The following is a 22505-nucleotide window of genomic DNA, read 5'->3' on the forward strand; positions in this document are numbered from 1 at the left end:
AACACAGTATGTTCAAGTCTCATTCACGTTAAAAAACACCACTGAATTGTTGTTTTGCATAGAACAAGGACTGTGGAAGGACATCGAGTCACTTCTGTTGAAACTTTGATGACCGGATCTAATTATGGCCAGTATTAACAGGAAGACAGACATAAAACGCTGTAGAAATACCAAGTCTAGGATTAATTAAAGCTCTATAGGGATATGTGTCCTTAGGAGCCATAGGTTAAGTGTCTCTTGTGGAGCCAAACTGTCATAGTGTCTGAACAAACAGTGGGACAACAGCTGACACAAACACATGGGGGTCAGTCTCTGGGAGAAGAGGGACCATTGTAGACCTGAGCAGAGACACAGACAGATCATGGTTGATTTTGTCCAGTTCGTGGATCTACATCAACTTATCTTTAGATTTAAATCCACATCTGGATTCAGGTGGAGCCTAAATCAACTCTGCAGTGTGTGACACAAATTGTGAGCAATGGGCTTAGTCAGAAACTTAAGTAAAACTTTGAGAAGGATGTCTGGATTTTTCGATCGCTTTCCAAAAGCGATGCGGCGCTCTGGCTGTCTGGAAGTTAGTCCGCTGTGGAGAAACTCTGGTGAGCTTCGAGTGTTTCCAAGTTTAAATTGAGTGTGGTGATTCCTTTCTGTTAGTGGAAGCATTTTGCGTTTTGTGAAAGGACAAACCAGTTTACTGAGTGTAGGAACAAAATATTACAGAAACTGATCTTATCCTTGATTGAACTGGGGTATTTTTGGAGGAAACTTTACACACAGAGTCACAGTGTCTCCAATTTCTGTCCCTGTGGTTTGTGTCTCCAGCTTTCTTTGCACCTGACTGGCTGAGTTTAGATTGCACGATAAAAAACCACAAACTCCAAACATGTAAAATACAAAAAAAGAACAGAAAGATAATTTTGAAGAAGTATTAGGGGACAGATGGCTACTGTATTCAGCACACACCTGTCCTCTCACACACACCTGTCTTTGTCTTCTAGTGTACAGCATTTACAGCGAATGATCTAAACGGAACAGAGTGCACGCTTTCTTTTTGTGATGTATGAAATCAAACTCAATAACTTTGATTTTCTTTTTTTTTTTCTAGTACAGGGAAATGTTAATAGCTGTTTTACAGTATTATAGATGTTTTATAGTACAAAGTGTGATCAGGAAAGGAATCAGAATATGCATCATATTTCAGTAATGAAAATAATGAGTAGTTGCAACATCATCATATTTTGATTTATAAATGTGTAAAATGTATGTGCAGAGAGTGTCTCTTCTTTAAGGGAGCATGGTCACCTGTTTCCTTTTCTTGGGCTTGGTCTTTTTTTCATTGCAATGTGAAGTCCCAGCAGGAAATATATTTAAAAAAACCTCATGTTCATGACAATAATTACTGGCTTGTACCTTACAGTACTGAAATTATACAGATTTAAAGATGCATCAGGGGAAAAAAAGGTCAATGAGGCTGAAATATTGTTGAGAGAATCACAGCTACCTGTAGTGAGCGAGTCTGACCTGAGGCTGGTGCCATGGCATTAAAGACAGACTTGTGAGTCAGCTGTTCACTGCTTACGCCAAATGGTGCTTGTGTGTGTGCTTCTTTTTGCACTGTGTGTGTGTGTGTGTGTTCGGCAGGTGAGTGTCAGAGGAGCTGAAGGCTCATTGTGCTTCTCTCTGCAAACACACACATCTGATTAAAGACCTTGTGCTATGAAGTGTTTCACACAGACAAGACAAAAGAGTTTCTGTGTGAAGATTAGTGACGGAGTAGTTCTGTGGTGTAACAGAACTTATTAATACTTACAAAATACAAAAGTATTCATACCTGATGAACTTTCCCACATTTTGTCACGTTAGAATAAAGAAAACACAAGTGTATTTTATTGGGATTTTATGTGATAGACCAACACAAAGTGGGACATAATAAAAACAATAGTTTATAGTTAGAATACACTCAAGTTCAAATGTACCCTTTTAAAAATAGTGTTATCAATTGAAATTATATAAACCTTATTTTGTTATTGTTGCTTCTAGGGTGAAAGCATAAAAGGTTACAGGACTTGGTTCTGCCTGACTGATTGAGTCTTATCGATCGGTGTTGTCTGGGAAATGCTTTTTATCCCTGAGGCAGCAGAGAGCGCGAGAAAAAAGAAGAGAGAGGCAGGAGAACATTTTAGCAAGTTGACAACACAGGCAGAGTGTTAAAGAAACGCTGAAAATGGAGAAAACCCAACCAAATACGCCATTAGGTACCAATGTTCAAGGTTTTAGTGAACTTCATCTTCAGTCTTTACACTGTTTGTAGCCAATGCTAACATCACCGGCACTTAGCGCTAATGCTGCTTTCACGCCAGGTCGGCATAATGGGAAAGAAGGGAATAGTTTCCATAGAAATGGTTAGGCACTGTTCATGAGGTGTTTCAAGATGGTGGCCGTCTGCTAGCGCTGTAGCTGCAACTGTTGCCGACACTTTAGTGACCATTTAGCTAACTAGCTTAGCTTAGCTAGCTAGTTACACCAGGCTATTATTGCGTTTCTGACTGTCACAGTGTTCACCCACATCTGATCTTATGTTGACACCTTATATTTTACCCCTCTATAATATCACCTCAGTCACACTGTGAGGAGCCAACAAAAGTGGGAATCAATTTAATCACATTTAAGCTTTTAATGTAATATAATTCGATGAGGTTGTGTTTTATGTGAAAACTGTTTCCCTCTAACATCCTGTGGAGCAGAACAGAACTTTCCACCACAGCTGCACTGATGAATGGATGCAGAAGGCTGTCTCCTCTCATCTTCTGCGGATCAAGTTTATTATCAGAAGGGATATAGAAGGATGATATGGTGGATGGATGAATGGGGGGAAAGAAGAGAGATGGCAGGAAACTGGCTGGTCACACACACACATTTACTCATAACAAGCTACGTCAGGGAGAAAGAGGAGAGAGTGATTGTTGATGACTGAGTCAGCAGTCCTCCGTCCACCGTGCACCACCACAACCCTCCCTCCCTCCCTGGTCTCCTGCCTGTGTGGCCATCGCACTGTGGCCTCCATTTGACTGTTAAATCACCCACTCAGCACAACAACACAGGGAGAGCGAGAGAGGGAACCAAACCTGAAGTCTGATAGAGACCCAGCGTTGAGCAGAACACGGTCGAGAGACACTGAAACTAACTACACAGATAGGAGACTGTGTTGTTGTTGTTGGAACACATGGTCTACCCTGGTGTGTGTGTGTGTGTGTGTGTGTGTACATATGTAGAGGATGATATAATGTAACAGATCTTAGTGAGAATATTTAAAGTTGTGTGTGTGTGTGTGTGTGTGTGTGTGTGTGGGAGCGAGAGGTGAAGATGGGAGATGGGAGCAGCCATGTGCAAACTGTCGGATAAGGTCGGACAGCACGTGAAAAAGAGGTCGACAGGTAGGATCACGGAATCAAACGCACTTGCGGTTTTTGTAATAGTGTTGTGTGTTGACAGGAAGTGAGCATAAAAGCTTCCTCCTCTTTTCTCTCAGATCTGTATCTGTCGTTAATGATGCTGGAGTCTGGCCAGTTTATACGTTTAGTTGAGTGTGTTTCTGCGTGAAAGGCTTTATCTGTAATGGAGCCTGTATCCGAGGGGGGGCATTAAAAACACACCAGGGGTATGTTGTTACATATTTTATCAGTCATGTAGTTGGAAACACTTTGTGTGTTTATCATTTAGTCCTTTTGGGGAATTTGCTACATTTGTATAATTGTGATGGCTTAAAATGTGGAACGGTGTAATGTTTCCTTTAGATACCTGATGAAGATTCAAGACACATTTCATAAAAATCACATCTTGCTTGTTCGTTAATCATAAAATATATAGACTGACTGAGAGTTTTTTTTTTTTTGTAATGTGCAATGTCCAATATTTTTGCCAAAAACTGTAAATGTAGTGTAAGAACTAGTCTTACAAAATCTGTCTGCATATGAAGCAACTCCAACTTGTTTTAATTTGAATGCAAAAGATCTAATAAATTAAGTTATTTAACATTTTTAGTACAAAGTAGTCCCATTTATACCCTCTGTTTTGGCTTTGAAGACATGCAGGTCAAATCCTGCAGAAACAAAACAGTTGGTAACACGGATTAGAATTTGCATGTTGTTAAGGAAGCTCAACTGACACGTCTGTTTAATATCGAGATCGTTTGCATGAACGTTACAGGCACGTGCAGGATTTCATGCCTGGTATATGGACGCCCTTGTATGAGGGTCATTCTTATTCAATGTTGTGCAATCAACAAAAAGATACTTGAGACCAAACTATTTGTACGATATTGAATAAGAATTGCCCTCATACACTTGCATTTATCTCTCACTTTTTTGAAAACCCTTTGTGCAATGGTTTATCATTCCTGTAATTTTAAATTTTCATGCCAACACATAAATCCATTGTGTTTTCATTTCTCTGCAGGTTGTAAGTATGCATGTCACGCTGCTTGTCGGGACAAAGTATCCCTGGATTGTAATTCTGCGGCTTCATGTATCACTCAGGACCAGCTCAACAACAATAACACACAACACCATGTGAGTACACGCTTCACTGTGTGTGTGTGTGTGTGTGTGTGTGTTTGTGAAATTTTTTCCTTTCATAGACTATACAGAGCACTGTTCAGGCTTAAGTGTGTTGCTTAGTTTAAATGAAGCCAGTTTTAAATTACATATTGCAAATGTGTATATATGTTCTATGCAATAAATATATTATATATAGAAAACGTACAATCATAATTTTATAAGATTATGTATCTTTCATTGGAGAATTTTACTGTAAAGACACATTTCTACTCTAACAGTCTATAAGTATTAGTCATATTAAATAAAGATATTTCACAACAAGGTCCATTTAGTGGGTTTTCAAGTCACATAATCCTCCGTAGTACCTGCCCAGCTATCAGGGAATAGTATATTTACAGACATTCTGTTTTTCCCACTTTATGGCTTGTTATGCATGTTTGGTAAAAAATACAGATTTAAAGTTCATTCTTGACCTGAAGAAGAGAAATAAAAAATACTTAAACTCACTCTGTTAAATACTAAAAGATAAATTTGCAGCAGTCTAATCCGATGTTAATAAAGGCGATAAATGTCAGCTTCTGTTCATACTGTGTTATACAGGTGTTGAAGGTCAAAGGTCTGAACATTTAATTATGCTGCTGGTGAACTGTACTCTTCAGGATTGTGTTTCAGATTAACACCACTAGGTTGCAGTGCAGCCAAACGTTTGGGCAGCTGGTGAAGTGTGGTGACAGTGGTCAGATAGATTCTGCCCTGAGCCATCAGTACAGGCAGCAAACAGCCAAAATAAACAGGAAAAACAGCAGTTCAGACAAACGATATCAAAACAGAAATTAGTGCAAGGCCTACTGCTACCCCCGAGCTGTCAGGCCCCTGGACCAACGCCTTTTTAAACAGTGAGTGTTAAATACACAAGTTGACCACAAGGACAAGCAAATCGCTCCAAAATCAATGATCGAAAAGGGACAAAATGAGCACGTATAGTTGGAAAATGACCAAAATGGACAAAAGATTATCACCAAGTCACGAAATATGAGCAAAAAGAAACAGTGATGATGTTATGCTCTTATGTGAAGTCATTTTGTGGCTGCAATAAACAACAGGCCACAGTGAAACCATAAGTAGCTGAAACACTTAAATGATTCATCAAAATTTAAAACAGTCCAACATTATTTATCTTATGTTATAGTACATATATAATTTATGCTAGTGACACTGTTCATTTGATAAAACAAATGACTCATTCTGCATAGCGATTACCATTTACAATTTACTTTTAGTGTTTCAAGTATTTTTAGGCCACGTTTTCACTTTTACTTCAGTAAAATTCAGAATTCAGGTGTACAGGAGTACACTGTGGTATTACTATTTATACTTAAGTAAATGATTTGAGCTCTGACATTTTGTCAAACTTAAATACTATGACTGTGGTCCTGACATTATCCCTTACATGTGGTGGTAATATTTCCAGTGAGTGCAGAGTGGGTTTGGCTCCACCATTTGTCCACATTGATGGTGGTTTCTTTCATGCAGTATGTGCAGCTTTAGATCAGCACATTTCAAACCAGTGTCGACACATTCACACTCTGTGATACTGCTGAGTAGTGCTGACTATAGTGCTGTGGGTTTTTCAGTGTTTGTTATTTCAGAAATACATTTGCACGTGTTTGCCACAGAATTAAACACGTGCAAATGTATTTATGAAATAACTTACTTTGTTTACCTTTATAGATGCCGAGTGTTGTGAATTGTAGGACACGTGCCTTTCATTTCCGTTTCTGGATTGTTTCTTCATTTCAAGGAAATTGAGGTTTGTTAAACCTGATGCTGCTCCTTGTGGACATGTAGATCTACCATGCGAGCAGAAAAGAAACACATTTACGAACATATCCGAGCGTAAGTTGAAACTGTCAGAAAAGTGATAATTCTACTCTCTGTTTATTATTGTTTCACCTCAATAATGGGTAGTGGAGTAGTACTGCAGTTCATTACAAGAGGAGGTTGTTCTAAAGTGTTGGGCCCCTCATTCATATTAAATAGAGTGGCTAGAACATTAGAACCGTCTCTTAATATATTGCACTCCAGTATGACTCCACTACCCACTTTGACCTCAACAATAAACAGAGAGTAGAATTATCACCTTGCTGATCGTTTCAACTTAAACTGAGAAAGGGTAACATTGTAATAGTAGAATTCATAGTAGAGCTGCTGTATTGCATTGCATTAGATTGTACAGGTGTACCTAATAAAGTGGCCAGTGAGTGTGGAATATCACTTTTTCTCTTGCGTAACCTGAACATAATGTCTATATAACCACCTGAGCATCTTTACAGTATGAGTTGATCCTCCTGTGTGTGGTGATTGGTTTGGACAAAGGGAGAGGCAGTAAATGATTGACAGAGTAATTATTCACGGGGTCCACTTCCTGTCTGCTGGGAAAAACAAACACAGGCTACAATTAGGAGAAGTGAGTGAGGGAGAATAAACAGGGAGCCTGGACAGTCTCAGACAGGAATGTCCACGTGTTTTCCCTTTAGCTCTAATATTGGTGACTGCACCAGGTCAGAGCAGCTGATAATCTCTTTGGGCTTGATAACTGCTGTCACGTTAAAGAACGCAGCTTTTCAGGATGACGACTGAAAACAGCAAAAGTTGGCGTAAACTTGAGTAATTACATGGAATATTGAAGTGATCCCTTTTTTGGGTTCTGTTATAACTGTCCAGCTGCTTTTATGTGACAATCACATCTGATCTAATAGTAGCCTCCAGCCTCTGAGATCACACAGTAATAGGCCACTATACTGGTTCCCAGCTTTTAGTTTTAAAGAGTTTGCATTAGTGTTATTTCCAATGTATTATTTATAAAGAATGCTAGTTGTTGTTCTTAGTATAAGTCTCTCCGTCTCCATTTCTTTTTCTGAATGCACATTTATGTAGATGTGCTTTTAGCTGACTGGGCTCTTATTTGTTGTAGTTGGGTTTTAATTAAGATTTGAAGATTTGGTTGTTTTTCCACCTGATTAAACTGAAACTTAAATGAAAATGTTAATTTTTGGGAGGCGATTGATAAAGGTAAAAGTCATTACATAGAATTGTTTTTCTGGCCTGTAAGGACAAAATAAAGAGTTAATTCTACTGACAGTCAGTCTTTGATTAAGCTCACATAGTTAGGATGTTAACGAGCTTTGAAACATTTAGCATGTCAGCCTGTTAGCATTCTGTATCTTTCAGAAGACGGCAACATACAGTTTTTTTACATGTTTATTTTATGGTTGTGGCAAGCAGAACAGAATTTTATTGATCAAGCTACTGTGGCTCAAAGAGTTAAACACTGTTTTAAAAACTGATGTTAAACATTGATGCTAAAAATTAAAGGAATACTTCTACCGTAAAAAGTCAAATCTGTGATATGCTTCAAGAAATGAACAGAAAGATGTCAGAATGAATTTGCATTGATCGCAACTTTCTTTAGATCAAGATTTAGCTGTACGAATGAAGATGGACTATGTGTGAGCATAAAATATTGATTTGAATGTTAATGAAAAGTACATTTAAAAAAGAATAACGTATGTTACATGTTGTCCCTCTGGGTTTTATGGTTAACCATTACAGTTTTACGGTCACTCATTAACAACTACTGGCTCAGTTGAGGCCTGGGTGGCGCCGCACCGCAGTAAACACACGCTTGGACAAGAGCACAAGCAAAGAGCACTCTACGAAATCTGTTGTAAAACCTGATAAAACACCTTTTAGTGTGGGAAAATGTTTTGGTTCATCACTTCTCCTGTGTTTATTTTTCACACCCTTCCTATTCCCTAATTCTATTTCTGTCTCTCTCTAGTATCAACTGGACTCTGACCTTTGACCTGTGGTATTAATGTTATCTGGAGTCGTAATTAAAATTTTCACTTTTGTATTGACACAGCAGACTTATCTGTGTTATGATAAATGTCATTAGAATAAGGTTTAAACAGTCTGACGCCAGATAAAGTCACTTGGATACTAAAGGTTTTAAACATACAGTACAGTGTGTATACTGGTGTCTGTATTCAGAATAGTGTGTATGCATTGAGAGGTTATGAGAACATGGGCAGCTCATCACAGATCAGTCCCGTACCACCCACCACAGTCATTTGTGTCTCTCACTTTTGATGTTTTTGTTGGTTTGTTTTGCCAGTTTTTGGACATTTTATCTCTTAGTGATAGTTTGATGTCAATTTATGATCATTTTTTCTCTTATCTGTATTCATTTGTGGCTGTTTTGCAACTCTGTAGATGTGTTGTCTCCTTGTGGTCCTATTTAGTCTCTTTGCGGTTGCTTTGAGGTGTGGTTTTTCTATTAGGATTACTCAGAAATGGCTTCTTTTCCCGCCTAGAATGTTTTTCATGAGTTCGTAGAATGTTGGTTCAGCAGTTTTTCATTAGTCAGTCATGATTTACTGGGCCGAGAGACCCACACAAAATCAGCAGCTATATATTAAACAGCATAGAATTTAAAACCAGAAACTTATTTCTCAAGTAATTTACTGCTCTGAAAGTTTGCGAGCGTTTGTCAGCTGCTGGCTGGAAATTAACAGCTGTTTTATAGTCCAAATGTTTTTCAGTAGGAAAAATGTCAAACAGATGAAGCTACTGAGGTGGGTGTCGCACGTATTACTGCAACCACTAAATCATCTAGGGGTTAAAAAGCACACGCATAGTGTTATTCTAGAGGGTTCACCTCCATACAACCTTACAACATAGCTAAAGCTGCACACACGCCCTTTTTTTATCGCCATAGTGTTATTGCTCTAAATAGAAGTCAGAGTTCAGGCTGTTTCATTGTGGAAACTTTACTGTATCACAAGAAGACTAAGGGTTCAATATTGAACAGTTGGATGATTTTTCTTCTTGAAAAATTTGGAAAATACGTTTATGTGTTTTCTTGCGGAAACAGAAAGAACAAAATGGACAATTTCAAACAGTAACAAATCCGCCTGCAGCACCTCTAAATTCCCTAATTAACATATAACATCTGGTATCTTTGTTCTGTCCAAAAGCCATTTGTAAAGCCTACAGTTGTGGAAGTGCAGGGCTGTTGGAAAGAGTTGGTTTGACCTGTTTCTAGTTTTCATGGAAAACAAAGCTAATTTACCAACATACTGCACATACAGTTGCCTACATTAGAGTTGTGTCTGTCTTTTATCAGCGCTACAGCATAACTGCAAATAAGTTTCCCAGAATATGGACCTATGCCATCAACAGAACCAAAGGCGTGATCCCATTATTATGGGGAAAAATTGACTCTGGTGCTCTGTGCTGGTCAAGGCAGTGTTTACCATCTGAAACTCCTAGGGGTCACTGTACTGAGAAGCCCCCAGCTTAGCTACAATGCTAGTGTTGCTCCCAATAACGCTACCTTTCAGAGGCTACTCTGTATTGTGTTTTTAACATAAACCAGCAGAAATGTACAGCTTCTTCATTAACCTGTAGCTATTTAAAAAAAAAAGTGTAATTTAAAAGTTTGCAAATGGTTCAGCTCTGGTCTCCTAGTTTTATATGAAACTGTTGAATTTTAGTGATTTATTCATCCTCCACGCTGTACAAATGGAAACGGAGAGAAAATCAAAGCAGGAACAGCAGGATGAATGATACTGTAGCCTGTATAATGGTGTAATCTTTGTGGATTGTGGGGGATTAACTCCTCAGTCAGATGCTCCCCCGTCCTCAGCTGCCTGTTGCAGAAACAGGACACCAGTCTACAGCTTAGGGACCCAACAACAGACGAGTCCCTTTGATTTTGGCTCACTTTTAGCGGCTAACATGTCCCAGCGCGGCCAACACTGTTCACAGTAAAGTAAAATGCACAACAGCTGAGCCCCACATGGCCTCTGAGGCCTGACCATCTTTGTCATGTTTCTATTGTGTTTTACAGGGTAAGAATTCATATCTGGCTTTTATTTTGTACCTTAAACATTATTCCATGTTAATAGTAAATGCTTGCAAACGAAGAAACGGTCACAATATCCTGCACAGCTCAGACATGCAACGCGAAGCAGCTCTCAAACGGACATCACTGCTTTAACTTAAGGAAGATACTGTCAGCAGTGGGACATACTGTGCTTTCTACTTATGTTTCACCACATTTCAGAAGCAGTTTATTTCTCTTTACTCCGCTACGTTATTTGATAGTGATAGTCAATTGTCACTTTTCAGATAAAGACCTCACATATGAAATGAATCAAGTTTATTGTTGCTAAATATTAAACCACTTGTTCCCACCTAGTTTGGCTTGTAGCCCATTCAGATATTACAGGGATTTCCCCAGTAAAATCCTCAGTACAATTTAACTCCTCCCCAACCTGAGAATGGTGTTTTCACATTTGCCCACTAGTCAGTCCTTTCAAAATCGCCTCAGTGGTGGAAAATGTCAACTCAGCTTGAATTCCCGGCCCAACACAGGAAAGGATGTGTGCAGCATTTTCTTGTATTTGTTCTCCTGCACGTGTCCAGGAGTCAGGATCAGTGTATCAAGAGGAAAACTGAGCTCTGTAAAATAAAATTAGTCTGCAATTTTTCTTGTTAGTTTGAGGGAAGTTCAAAAGAAAACAGATTTGTATCAGGGTGGGACTGCAGCAGAGTACTGGTGTGTGTGTGTGTGTGTGTGTGTGTGTGTGTGTGTGTGTTTAGGATCCAGTGCTTATCTCGGCCGCCAATCTCACCCTCTGATTCCAATCAGGTCAGATAAGAGCTCTCTGTAAATGACACACATTCTCCATTCATTCAGCTTTGACAGAGCAGCGACACATTGACTTTGCTGTCAGCACAATAAAACGCAGAGTTAATGCTAAATTCACGCTGACAGAGCTCAGACTGCACCAACAGATGGAGAAAGGAGAAGAATAGAGGGGAGGAGGTACAGTGTACAAACAGAAATGCTTCAATCAAACAATGACACAAAAGCTTGTATGTCTGTGTTCAGAACATTTATATAAAACATTTGGTTAAGATTATTATTTTGGGGGCCTGGTGTCTCTGTGGTAGAGCATTGATTTGGGATGCAGAAGGCCATGGATTTGAATCTCCCTGCAACAGGTGTTGAGCTGCTCAGCCACAAAGGGGAAACTTTGGTGCCGGTCCCGAGCCTGGACAAGAAAGGGTTGCAGCAGGAAAGACAACTGGCGTAAAAACTCATGTCAAATCAACATTTGGAACATGTTTATTGATCTTGGTTAAGGTTATTATTTTAATCTGAAGCTAACACAGGATGGAGAGAGTGTTGGCAAAGTAAGAAGATGATGTTTTGAATTAAACAGTGGGTCTCTGTGTGTGTTACAACTGTGTTAAATCAGTTTCCAGTGAACAAATATTTTTCCTTATGAAAGTATGCAATTACAAAGTATTTCCTCTGAATGACCCCATGCTCAGAGAAAAGATTAAAAATGTTCTCTGCATTGTGAGGCTGAGATGAATTCAACTGATGGAGCAGCGTTTGTGTCCATGAACTATAAGAAGCCTGGCATCTGTTTTTTTATATTGTTTTTTTCAGTTCTTTCTGCAGGTTTTCTATAGACTGGGTCTACAGATAATCATAGTTTATCTGCAATGTTTTCCTAAGCTGGGGTAGCTTATCACAGTGGACGTTACCAGCAGTCCTACAGTTCCCAGGCCAGTGTGTGCAAAAACAAAAAAACCACAGTAGACCTCACCAAGGACATGCAAAACTATTTGTGATTGTGATATTGACAAAAGGGACGGCTGAAAAAGTTGGCTACATATTCTGTAAATACAGCTAATGGCTAAATGCTAAAACCAACACAATGCCATGTCAAACAATGATTTTAGACCGGTTTACCCCCTTTTTTCTCCTAATTTGCATACTAATTTCAATAATTTCCTACAAGGTCAATGTGGATGTTATTTAGTCTTCTGACACTGCTAATGGCTATTAACAAGATGCTAAGAAACCCAAAATGATGATGCTTCCATTCTTATATTTATCAGGTAATGGTTACCATGTTTAACATACAAGTTTAGCCTGTTTGTTAATTGGTTTGTTAATTAACAAATCAGCAATAAGAACTCAACGTGTATGAACTATCAATATGTCCAGACTCCGAAACTGAAAAGGAGGTCTACCGCATAGGTTTGTTTAAGCCATTAAACTCTAGCTAGTAATGTTTCGGCTTTCAGTTGTTTAAATATGAAATACGTGTTTTTGGTTGTATTAGTCTCGACTACTAGAAATGGGCACTGAAATTAAAACCTAGAGGCAGAAGACCAGCTCTTTACAGCTCATTTCATGCAGCTCATCCTTCCCTGCCACTCCCACATTAACATCCATATCCATGTAGTTCTGCTCCTCCAGCTGCAGTGTAACCAAATACTGGTGGCCCTCAGTGTTTGACTTTAAACCTGCATCCCTCCTTTCACTGTCTGTGTGTGATTAAGTGACACACTGGGGCTGCATGTGATCGTCAGACAGCATTCCTCCACTCTTTGATCACGAGACACTCGGTGTTTTGTCTGTCAGGATGAAATACAAGGCCTCTGGGGGAAACAGGATGCGGAGACACAATCTCTCTCTTTTTCACGCACACACACACACACACACACACAAATGCACACAAAATAATGTCTACCAGGCATCTGGAATCTAAAAATATACTGCGAGTGCCTACACATGCTCAAATCTCCATAGACATTATGTGTAAAACTATTCCAAACAAAGGCTTTCATGAAATTAGTGGATAAGTTTCACAGGCCCTGAGGCCACACGAAGCTTAGGTTGGATACTCAACACCTGTAACACCAAAACCAAAGAGTCCACACACACTCATACACACAGGTCTTATAGGGCTACAAATGCTCAACAGCGTGACACATTCTCATAAACTCATTCTCATAAACATTATCAAATAAACATAAGCCAGGTTTCCCCAACTTCCCATAGAAGTGGTTTTACTGGTTTTAGGTATGATAATATACGTATTCTGTCTAAACGATAAGAGAGGCAAGTGTGACTCTCCGGGGCTGGATCTGGGTGCAGCTGCTGGAAACGGCTGCTCAGCTGAGACTGGTGTCCCGAGGATGTGCAAATACTGTCAAATCTATTTCCTCAGAGCAGGTGATCTTTCCAACGTTAAGTACATTGTAAAGGTCTTTTATTGTCAAAGCAAACAAGTGGTGCCAACACAGGTCATGATCTTTATGTTAATTACATTAAAGCATGCACAAAACTTTTTTCCCCTGAACATTAGCTACAGTGTCCTGTTGACAAACACACCTGTCATTTTCTATAGAATGTCTTTGCTCTAGTTCACTTCCCAATCAGTTGCTATTCCCGACTAAAGGTGTGAAAAGGTCATATGCTGTAGTTGTTTTTCAAGACAAGATTTCACATTTGAAAGGGTTATGAAACTCCTTTACATCATGCATTACTTAGCCCCTCACCCTAACTTAATTCTAACCTATAACAAAGTCTCAAGCTTCAAAAAGCACCTTTGTTCACACCAGAAATTAATAAGCACACACACAATCCTCTAAACATCTGCTGCCTTCAAATCTTAGAACACAACACCTGCAGAAAATGAAACACACACCCTTTTTACAAACACACACCTGTGCACATGTACAAACAACATGCACTTACAGAAAGTACTGAGTGAGATCATCAGAGCCTGACGGTGAAGTCATCTGCGCCTGACTTAGCTTTTGAGAATATGACACATTTCCTTCGTTTGATCTTTCACCTTTACTCTGCCTTCTCCCTTGGTTCACTCTAATAACGTGACTTCCAGCCTTCCACACATATCTAAACCTCATGGTTGTATGTGGCGAATGGATACTGTATTACAACATGACCTCACTCCTGTGAAAGCTGCTCAGGGGTGCATAGTCTGAAAAAACTTATATTTGGGGATAAAATACAATAATCCTACAGATCTTCTAGACTTTAAAAGATTTTTTTTTATTAAGCTTTGCACCTTAATGTTGTTTTAGCCCATTACTTTCTCATCAACTGGGACACATTTAGAGGTCTGTTAGAGCCTCCTCTTGCTTTGAAACTGGATTAATGTTCAACCGAACTTTCAGCTGCAGACACAAGTCAGTGTTTCCCACAGGATCTGTTCTTCTCAGGGAAAAATATCCTTCGGCCAAAAAACTCAGCGTAATAACATAGATGTTAGGCAAATATGTTTTCTTGTCTCGCCTAAGATCAACAAAACTTGCAATTAATACATCCGTACTGATCGTCTGTACTTTAATCTAATGAGATTAATTCAAACAAAAAGCACCAATTGGTAAAGCCTCCATACGTGACTAAAGTTGGCTCTAGCATGAGACTTGAATTAATCCATTCTACTTTGCCTAGCACTCCCTCTCCACTGAACAATGTGGTGTTTGTTGCCAAATGTATTCAGTTTTACAGCCTCTTTAAATTTACAGAGTATATGTATCAGATGTATTTCAGTACCCTAGGATACTTTTTGTTTAGCTGTTGCACCCAGGCCTTCATGTTAACAGTCACAGAGTTACAGCATAGTGTCTCCAATACACGTTTGGTCTAATGTGTTACCAGACTGGCTCCAGCCCAAAGTGACTGGACGACAGATTAACACCAGTGACCACACAGATACTCACACACAACTCTCTGCACATGAATGAATGTGTGTGACTGAGTGTATTTATTCACCAGGGTGTGGCACTAAGTTGAAATTCTTCGGACTATTGACTGTTTGTCTGTAAAATACACGTGGGTGTGTGAGACCCCAGTGCTCATTTCACACGCTCCCACCCAGTCACCCTCCCTAGTTCTACTAGACCCGACTAATGCCGGAGTGTGTGTGTGTGTGTGTGTGTGTGTGCGATTACTACACATTCATTTATGTTAACTTAACTTCAAACAGAAGTGACTTTTTTCTGTAACGTGTGTGTAATCAGCCGATAGAGTTTACGAATGATTGAATGATTTTGTGGATTTTAGTTCTTCAACAGCAGTAACAAAGGTTCCTGGTTGGATTCACACATTGCACCTTATGGGTTAACACCATGAACCCTCAGGCTACCTGGGTGCCTCTACAGCAAGTGATTACAATGATGAATGAAAAACTGGCAACAAAGTGGTAGAACTGGCTCTTCAGGTTACTTACTGAAGGTGTAATGTGCAGTCACTAAGTTTGAATTGACACAATTGAATCAACTTGAAACTGTTTAAAGAAAATTATGGTTTGGAAGTTTATCGGTTGCTTATAAAGTGAATAGAATGTCTTTTTGTATGAAGGAGTTTCCTGACACTCCTCTGCTTGCTCATTGAAATGATTCATATGCACATTACTATCCCCGTTTTGAGCCTTACTCTGGTTCAGATTGTAATTATGATGTATAAGGGGCCTGGTTATGCAAATACCTGTATCCACAATCCACACAATTCCTTGTGTACCATCGAGTGCATTTTGTTGTTTAGTTAAAACAATAATTGTTAAAATTAGTGTATGTGTTGAGTTTAACTTTTTGAATTGTGCCTTTCTACTTTGACCTTTATGCTGGACAGTTTAGGGACAAGATGGTGACATGCCTGCTTATCTGTGTAGTGTGTGTGTGTGTGTGTGTGTGTGTGTGTGTGTGTGTGTTTTGGATGAATCTCTGCACTATTTTAAAGGACAAGATGGTGGTTTGGTTCTGCCAGATGTCACTGATTTAATTTTGGTCCTTTTCTAACCCAGTTGGTTTTAATTAGCTTTTCAGTCTAAAAATCTACTAACTACTGGTTATTCTCTGTGCTCCATGTTTGCATGTGTGTTCGGCTTGATTTGGTGGAGCTGTACCATGGATATCACTCTGCAGCTGAACCTGGTTTGCAGATGTTTTGGCCTTTTTGCAGCTGGGTGGGCTGTTATACGAACATATAATGTTAAATCTTAAACTCTGTGCAGTAGGGAGCAACATTTTGGAAGTAGCTGAGAGCAGAGCTAGGTGACTCACACTTAATTGTCTTTTTGCTCATTAATAGCTTCCAGTTGTTTGCTCATAAAGTGGCAATATAGGAGACTTTAACACCATCCGCTGAATACACAAGTAAAACTCAGATCATTTTACAACCACATAAACTCAGCAGTGGGTCAGGTTGCCATTCGACTGAAGACAGTAATAAGCTTTCGGTTTTTTATTCTCGTCCGTGTTTTTTAGATGCTGAATGATGAAAGCAGACAGTACATACTCTATAGGTGCATTTGTTGAAACACATTCACCCAAACACACGGTAAAAAGGGTTCCCTGTGTTGGTATAAAACATAGCTGGGGTGCATTAATATTTTCAGGTTTGTTAATAAATAATTTATTTATTTTTTTAACAGTAACGAGTAATAAGCTTATAGAGCATAACCGTGCTCAAATGTTTTCCATTCCTTATGTTTGAGTTTAGCTTTGACGTGTTTAAATAAACTCTTCCTGATGTGGTTTTGTAATGTACAGTACATACTGTATATAAATTAGGGTAGATACACCCTGACGAGTAAAATCCTGGATAAACCACACTGAAAATGGCTTAACTGGTTTAAAAAAAAAAAAGAGGTTTTACTGGCTTTAATACAGAAATATTGGTGTAGACCTTTAAAACATACTGATGAAAAACAGTAATGCATTTTATTCCACAGTATTTCTAAATCTCTGCCCTTATGGTAAAAACCCAACCACACTGCATGGAAACATGACTTCTCACATGACTTCTCATTTAGGTTTGGCAGATTTTATCATGTGCCTCCCATTGTCCAGGGAAAACATTTGCATGATCCCAAAAAACATCAACTAAACAGATTTAGGAACTTAATGTATTTTTGTTTGTAATATATACATTACCAGTGTTTTGGGTGTATTGCTTATTGTGTTTGTCCTAATTTGTGTTAAATTCCTAATAGGATAATTAGTAGATGAAAATTAGAGAGAATTGACATAAAAGTCTGCTGTCAGCAGGAGTGTCTTCTTGCCTGTGGTCTTTTCTCAGGTTTATTATGTGACTCATATGCAGAGCAAACATTTGTAAGGGACTCGGCACGATATAAACTGAACATTAGTAAACATCTTGGGGGCCTGAGCTAAATTTCAGAGTAATCACATACGAAAAGCAAGGAGAAAATAGAATTAACCTCTTTCTAGGTGGAGAAGCTTTGACTTCTCATTAAAACTTCCATTAAAGACCTTTAAAGTGTGGTTATTAGCAGGTTGGTAGCTTTAAACATGCATGCACTCAAGCATTACCCCCACAGACTATAGAAATACTGTACCATACAACATGGAGGCTTTTCCAATGCTAAAAAGGGCAGCTGCCAGTGACTCCTCTTGCAGCCAGTGAGATGGGTGCGTACATTCGCTTTAGTAATTAAACACACGTCAGTCCAGCAAAACTAGCTATTAAATGCCTTTGGTGTCTATATTTTAAGTTAATTTGCAAGTAGAGGCAGGAAAAGCATGTTGCTGAGGAAACAACATAGAAAGCTAGCGTTAGTTTTCTTGTTCGTTCAGGTAAAATGCAGTTTTTTGTTGTTTTTTTTGCATCTTTAAAATATCTACATGTCTTTCAGGGTGTTAATCATAACAGGGTCAAATATTTATGATGTTTGACACACCTGACTAACCTTTTGACGTTTTATTTCAAGAATGTTTCTTTTCTTGTCTGTGACGTGTTTTTCAAACTTTGCGTTGAGGTTTAAGGTTGACTCCTCAGCTCCACCTGTGAGGAGAAAGAAGGCTTTCATTGTTGTTTAAGTATGAATGGAAGCATGCTGAGATGCACATTGTTAGGATAAATGTGGTATTGTTATATCCCAAAACAATACAGAATTAAATACAAGTGAACAAATCTAATCATGTGACTTATTAATAAAGTTTCTGTAGAAATCTGAAATGTTCAGGTCTTACACTTTATTCAATTTCTTTGTAAATGTAGATGTGAAAAAAACAAATGTAAGGGGCTACTCACCTTTAAAGCTAAAACTTTAGTGTGAAGTCTCAAAAGTAAAATTAGGGTAAAGAGGACTTTGAGTGAAAAACCTCTCAGCCATCAGTGTGGTGTGGAACAAAACCAGGATTGTAAGTGTGAAGCTAATTTTAATCACTTTGTGTAATACAAATGAGTAAACCATTATGATATATTGTAATTGATAGGTTGATTATATTTTGTAATTAGATTGTGTATCTGCAAAGCGGTATAGAAACCTTTGAACTAAATGTAGTGGGATATAAATTACAATATGAAATGAAAATAATCAATTACGCTTAGATGCAACGCGTAATTAAATAAGTTATACTACAAGCTCAAATCAGTTTCGCCCGCACTTGCTCCCAAAGCGCTTATTGGCTGTGAAATTCCATGCAGCGTGACTTCACTGCCGTTCAGCCCGCTGATTGGTTGGCTGTAGCAACTGTTCAGAGTGAGCGGGGCTCGTACTGTAGCTTGCTGTCAGTTGACGAAGTTAGAGCAGACGTGCAACAGCGAGGCGCTCGTGTCGTTTAACGGGGGTTTTACTTGGAATTTATTTGTTATTTCTTTAGAAATTGGCGAGTTTTTTTTAAAACATTAGTAGAAAAAGTTATTCATGCGAAACAGAGAGATACTCCTTCCTGTCAACAATGGAAGCCTTTAATTGAGCTTCCTGGCGCCTGCCGGTGGAGTGGAGCTAAGTGAACGGGACAAGAGGCAAGCGGAGCGGGAGACGGTTGAGCGGATTGGAAAGAGGAAGTCATCCCCCAGTGAGCAAGCAGCGATTCCCGCGAGCACAATCGCTCGGAGGTCTCCGTGCTTGGCGATTCAGGACTTCACTTCAAGCTAACAGCTGTTTTCTTTGGTTGGTTGGTAGTTGGTTGTTGGTTGTTCGTTGGTTGTTCGTTGGTGGGGGGAGGGGGGGTTGACGCGTCCGAGTCCGAGTCGAGAACTTTTCTCCGCAAATGACGTGGAATAGCACGATGAGCAGTGGCTACAGCAGCTTGGAGGAGGACACCGAAGAGTACTTTTTCACGGCCAGGACCTCGTTCTTCAAAAAACCTTCTGGCAAAATCAAAGAGAGCAAGGTAAACGTGAAATACCAGTATGACCTCCCTGTTAGCCTTGTCTTAAAAACAATGCATTATTTAGTGTCTGTCTCGGTCTGAACGTCATTCAACAACTCAACACGAGGGTTTTCAGCTTTCTAGCGAAAGTACCTGAAAGTCATTTGCCATTGTATAGCGGTCGTACTGTAGTTCAACATTCACCGAGAGCTTAAAAAGCAGCGTCGCTTACAATTTAATCTGCACTTTAAGAGCCGGTTCACCTGAGGAGAAATGTCTCCTCTCCCCTGGGAGCCACTGGAGTTGTAGTTGGAAGGAGCACAGAAGGAGCACAGCCATCCGAGAAGCGTTTGTGGGTTACACTGTTTTCTGTGGGCCACCGCATTTCCCAGAGGATTCTAAAGTTCACATTTTTCTTTTTCTATCTGTGACATTAGCTTGGCATGGAACCAGGAAACTTTAAATCTAGAGATTTGTCAATCCTGTTTGCGAAGTGTTGAAGCAAGTTATATGAATATTTGCATAACAACAATCAACCCGTGTGCTAAACCCCTTTTGGAAGTTGACACTCTTGCCAAAGGTTGTATCAGTTGTGGAAGTAAGATGCTAATTAAATTTTAAGGGGGTTGTGTATTTGCAAATGGAAAGCTTCTGAATTAACCACTGACGGACAATCTTAAAATACATAAATTAGAGACCACAATCTGCAGCCTTGTGGTTGTTACCATCGAGACTCACAAGGACTCGTCAAAAGTTTCTAAATACAGCTATGCATTTAAACTCAACATTTAAACTTGATTGGGACATCTTGCCCTTGCCTGCAGACTGAGAGAATTGGGCCTAGACTTACTGCATTATCACCTCTGGAACTCAAAAATAAATAAATAACAAAATCAGGTCACTCTTCAGCTACTTGGCAAAGTATTAGCCTGCCTCAGTTAAACTGATGCACTTGCATCCACAGATCCATGCATTCACACAGTGTCTCAGACAGTCCTGCAAACACAGCTGTTTTGTTCCACGCTTTCAAGACTCGGCATACTGTATCAGAAAGAAGCTATTCTTCTTCTCTGCCCACTTAATGTGTGTGACATGAGTTGCTTGCACACTCTGCAGCAATGCATAACCCTCCACTTTTCCATAACAAGCCTTTAACACAGGTCCTCTTTTCTCATGGGGTGTGTGTTTTGTGTGTCTGTGTGGAGTGGATGCACAATGTGGCTCATACAGCGCTGCAGAAAAGGTTGTGACCTGTAGCATTTTAAACTGCAGCTCCGGACCTGGAATGGCACGCTGGAGCCAGCTTGGTGGTTCCCCACACAGCAACAGTAATTATAACTAAAGAGGGGACGTGTCCTTTGAAAAAATGTGTGGCACTGCTGCATGAAATTACTGGTTCTGTATCGGGAAAATAGAAGGTCTTAATGTGAGTTTATGTGTATTTATGTTTCCCAGGGAGTTGTACTTGTAGTGGGTAATGGATTACCTATGTACACACAGCAGTTTGCCGGTTTTACTAGTTACCACACAATTTCCAAGTCTTAGCAGAGTATTTCAAAAGAAACCTAAATTGCTATGTCAGCAAATACCAGGATACCCTCTGACTGGTTTGTCAAAGCAGCCTGTGGGAAAAAAAAACTATTGAAATAAACCTACATTGTACACTTGCGTTGCTCATTTTGGTTGTACAGCATTTTGCAGTATAGTTGTATAGAAATGTCATTTTTAGGAAACAGTTGATCTGCTGGTTTCAAAGATTTGTTAAGTAATAAGCATGTTATTTTTGTACATAAGTGCCACATTTGTTTTTTGTGTTTAAACTGAAGGGCCACACAATAGTAAGTACAGAAGAAAGGGTTTTTCATTCCGTCTAATTATTTTGGCCTACATACAAAATCTTGCTGTTGGCTACTGAATGTCTGTGTGTTTAACTAGAAAGTATAGAATTTAATTTGTGAGTGCTGTGCTCCAGCCAACCGATCTGACTATTGTAAATGAGATTTCAAACTGTGGCAGTACTCCTAGCAACAGTATGAGCAGTGGAACACGTGTACTGTACATTAATTACAGTGGCTCCCAGGGGAGAGGGGACATTTTCTCATTAGGGTACCAGGCTGTGGTCAGTCTGAGAAAGTGAAGTTTAATAACCTTCAGTGCAAACGGAGAGAGGGTGGGCAAAGTGAGAGACATGCAAAAAGTAATGGGGAGACTGGGAGTTGGGCAGAAACAGTCTTTGCAAAGGAGAATTTATCACTCAGTGAAAGAGGGTTTATAACCCCTCCACGCATACAAACACACACACTCTCGCCCTTGTTCACCCATCCACCTTTTCAGTAAGTGAATGCCGTTTCTGTCATGAAATGTCACGCTCACCAGAGGGTCCTTTGTTTCTCATGAAAATGCACTTGAGGGTAATCCCTCCCTACCCCTAGGCAACACACACACACACACACACACACACACACACACACACACACACACACACACACACACACACACACACACACACACACACACACACACACACACACACACACACACACACACACACACACACACACACGACAGCTAAAGTAGCTGGTCTTCAATTAAAAGCATTCTCACAGACTGTGTGCTCACTGTGTGATATATTCATTGTCTTTCACATGTGAGCCCACGGCCATGTTGAGCCAATGACACTTCACCTGGCACGGTACCACAAAAATGCTTTGTCAGTGCATCAGCTCTTTTATCCTGTTTGGGGTCAGCTGTGGACTGAACCCTCTGCAGGCGAACGGCAGAGTAATAGAGAGGCAGATAACGCAAACTTGGCAGATTAACAGTGTTCTCAAATGCAATGAGAAAACAAACTCGCACCTAAAGGCAGTTTAGTCAGGCTTCTTAGTCACCAGACAAACCTGTTGCCAAATTGAGAATCTATTTTAT

General features: G+C 39.6%; 1 protein-coding gene across 1 annotated transcript in view; it reads left to right on the plus strand.

Moving 5' to 3' along the window:
• Window positions 1–22505, plus strand: part of rassf3 (Ras association domain family member 3) — a 56498-nt gene that overhangs the window by 4497 nt on the left and 29496 nt on the right. Inside the window, exon 2 of the mRNA XM_067490917.1 lies at window positions 4456–4568. Within this exon, the coding sequence (XP_067347018.1) occupies window positions 4456–4568 (113 nt within the window). The remainder of the gene's footprint in view (window positions 1–4455; window positions 4569–22505) is intronic.

The sequence above is a fragment of the Channa argus genome, chromosome 21, assembly GCF_033026475.1.
Source record: "Channa argus isolate prfri chromosome 21, Channa argus male v1.0, whole genome shotgun sequence".
Classification (NCBI taxonomy): Eukaryota; Metazoa; Chordata; class Actinopteri; order Anabantiformes; family Channidae; genus Channa; species Channa argus.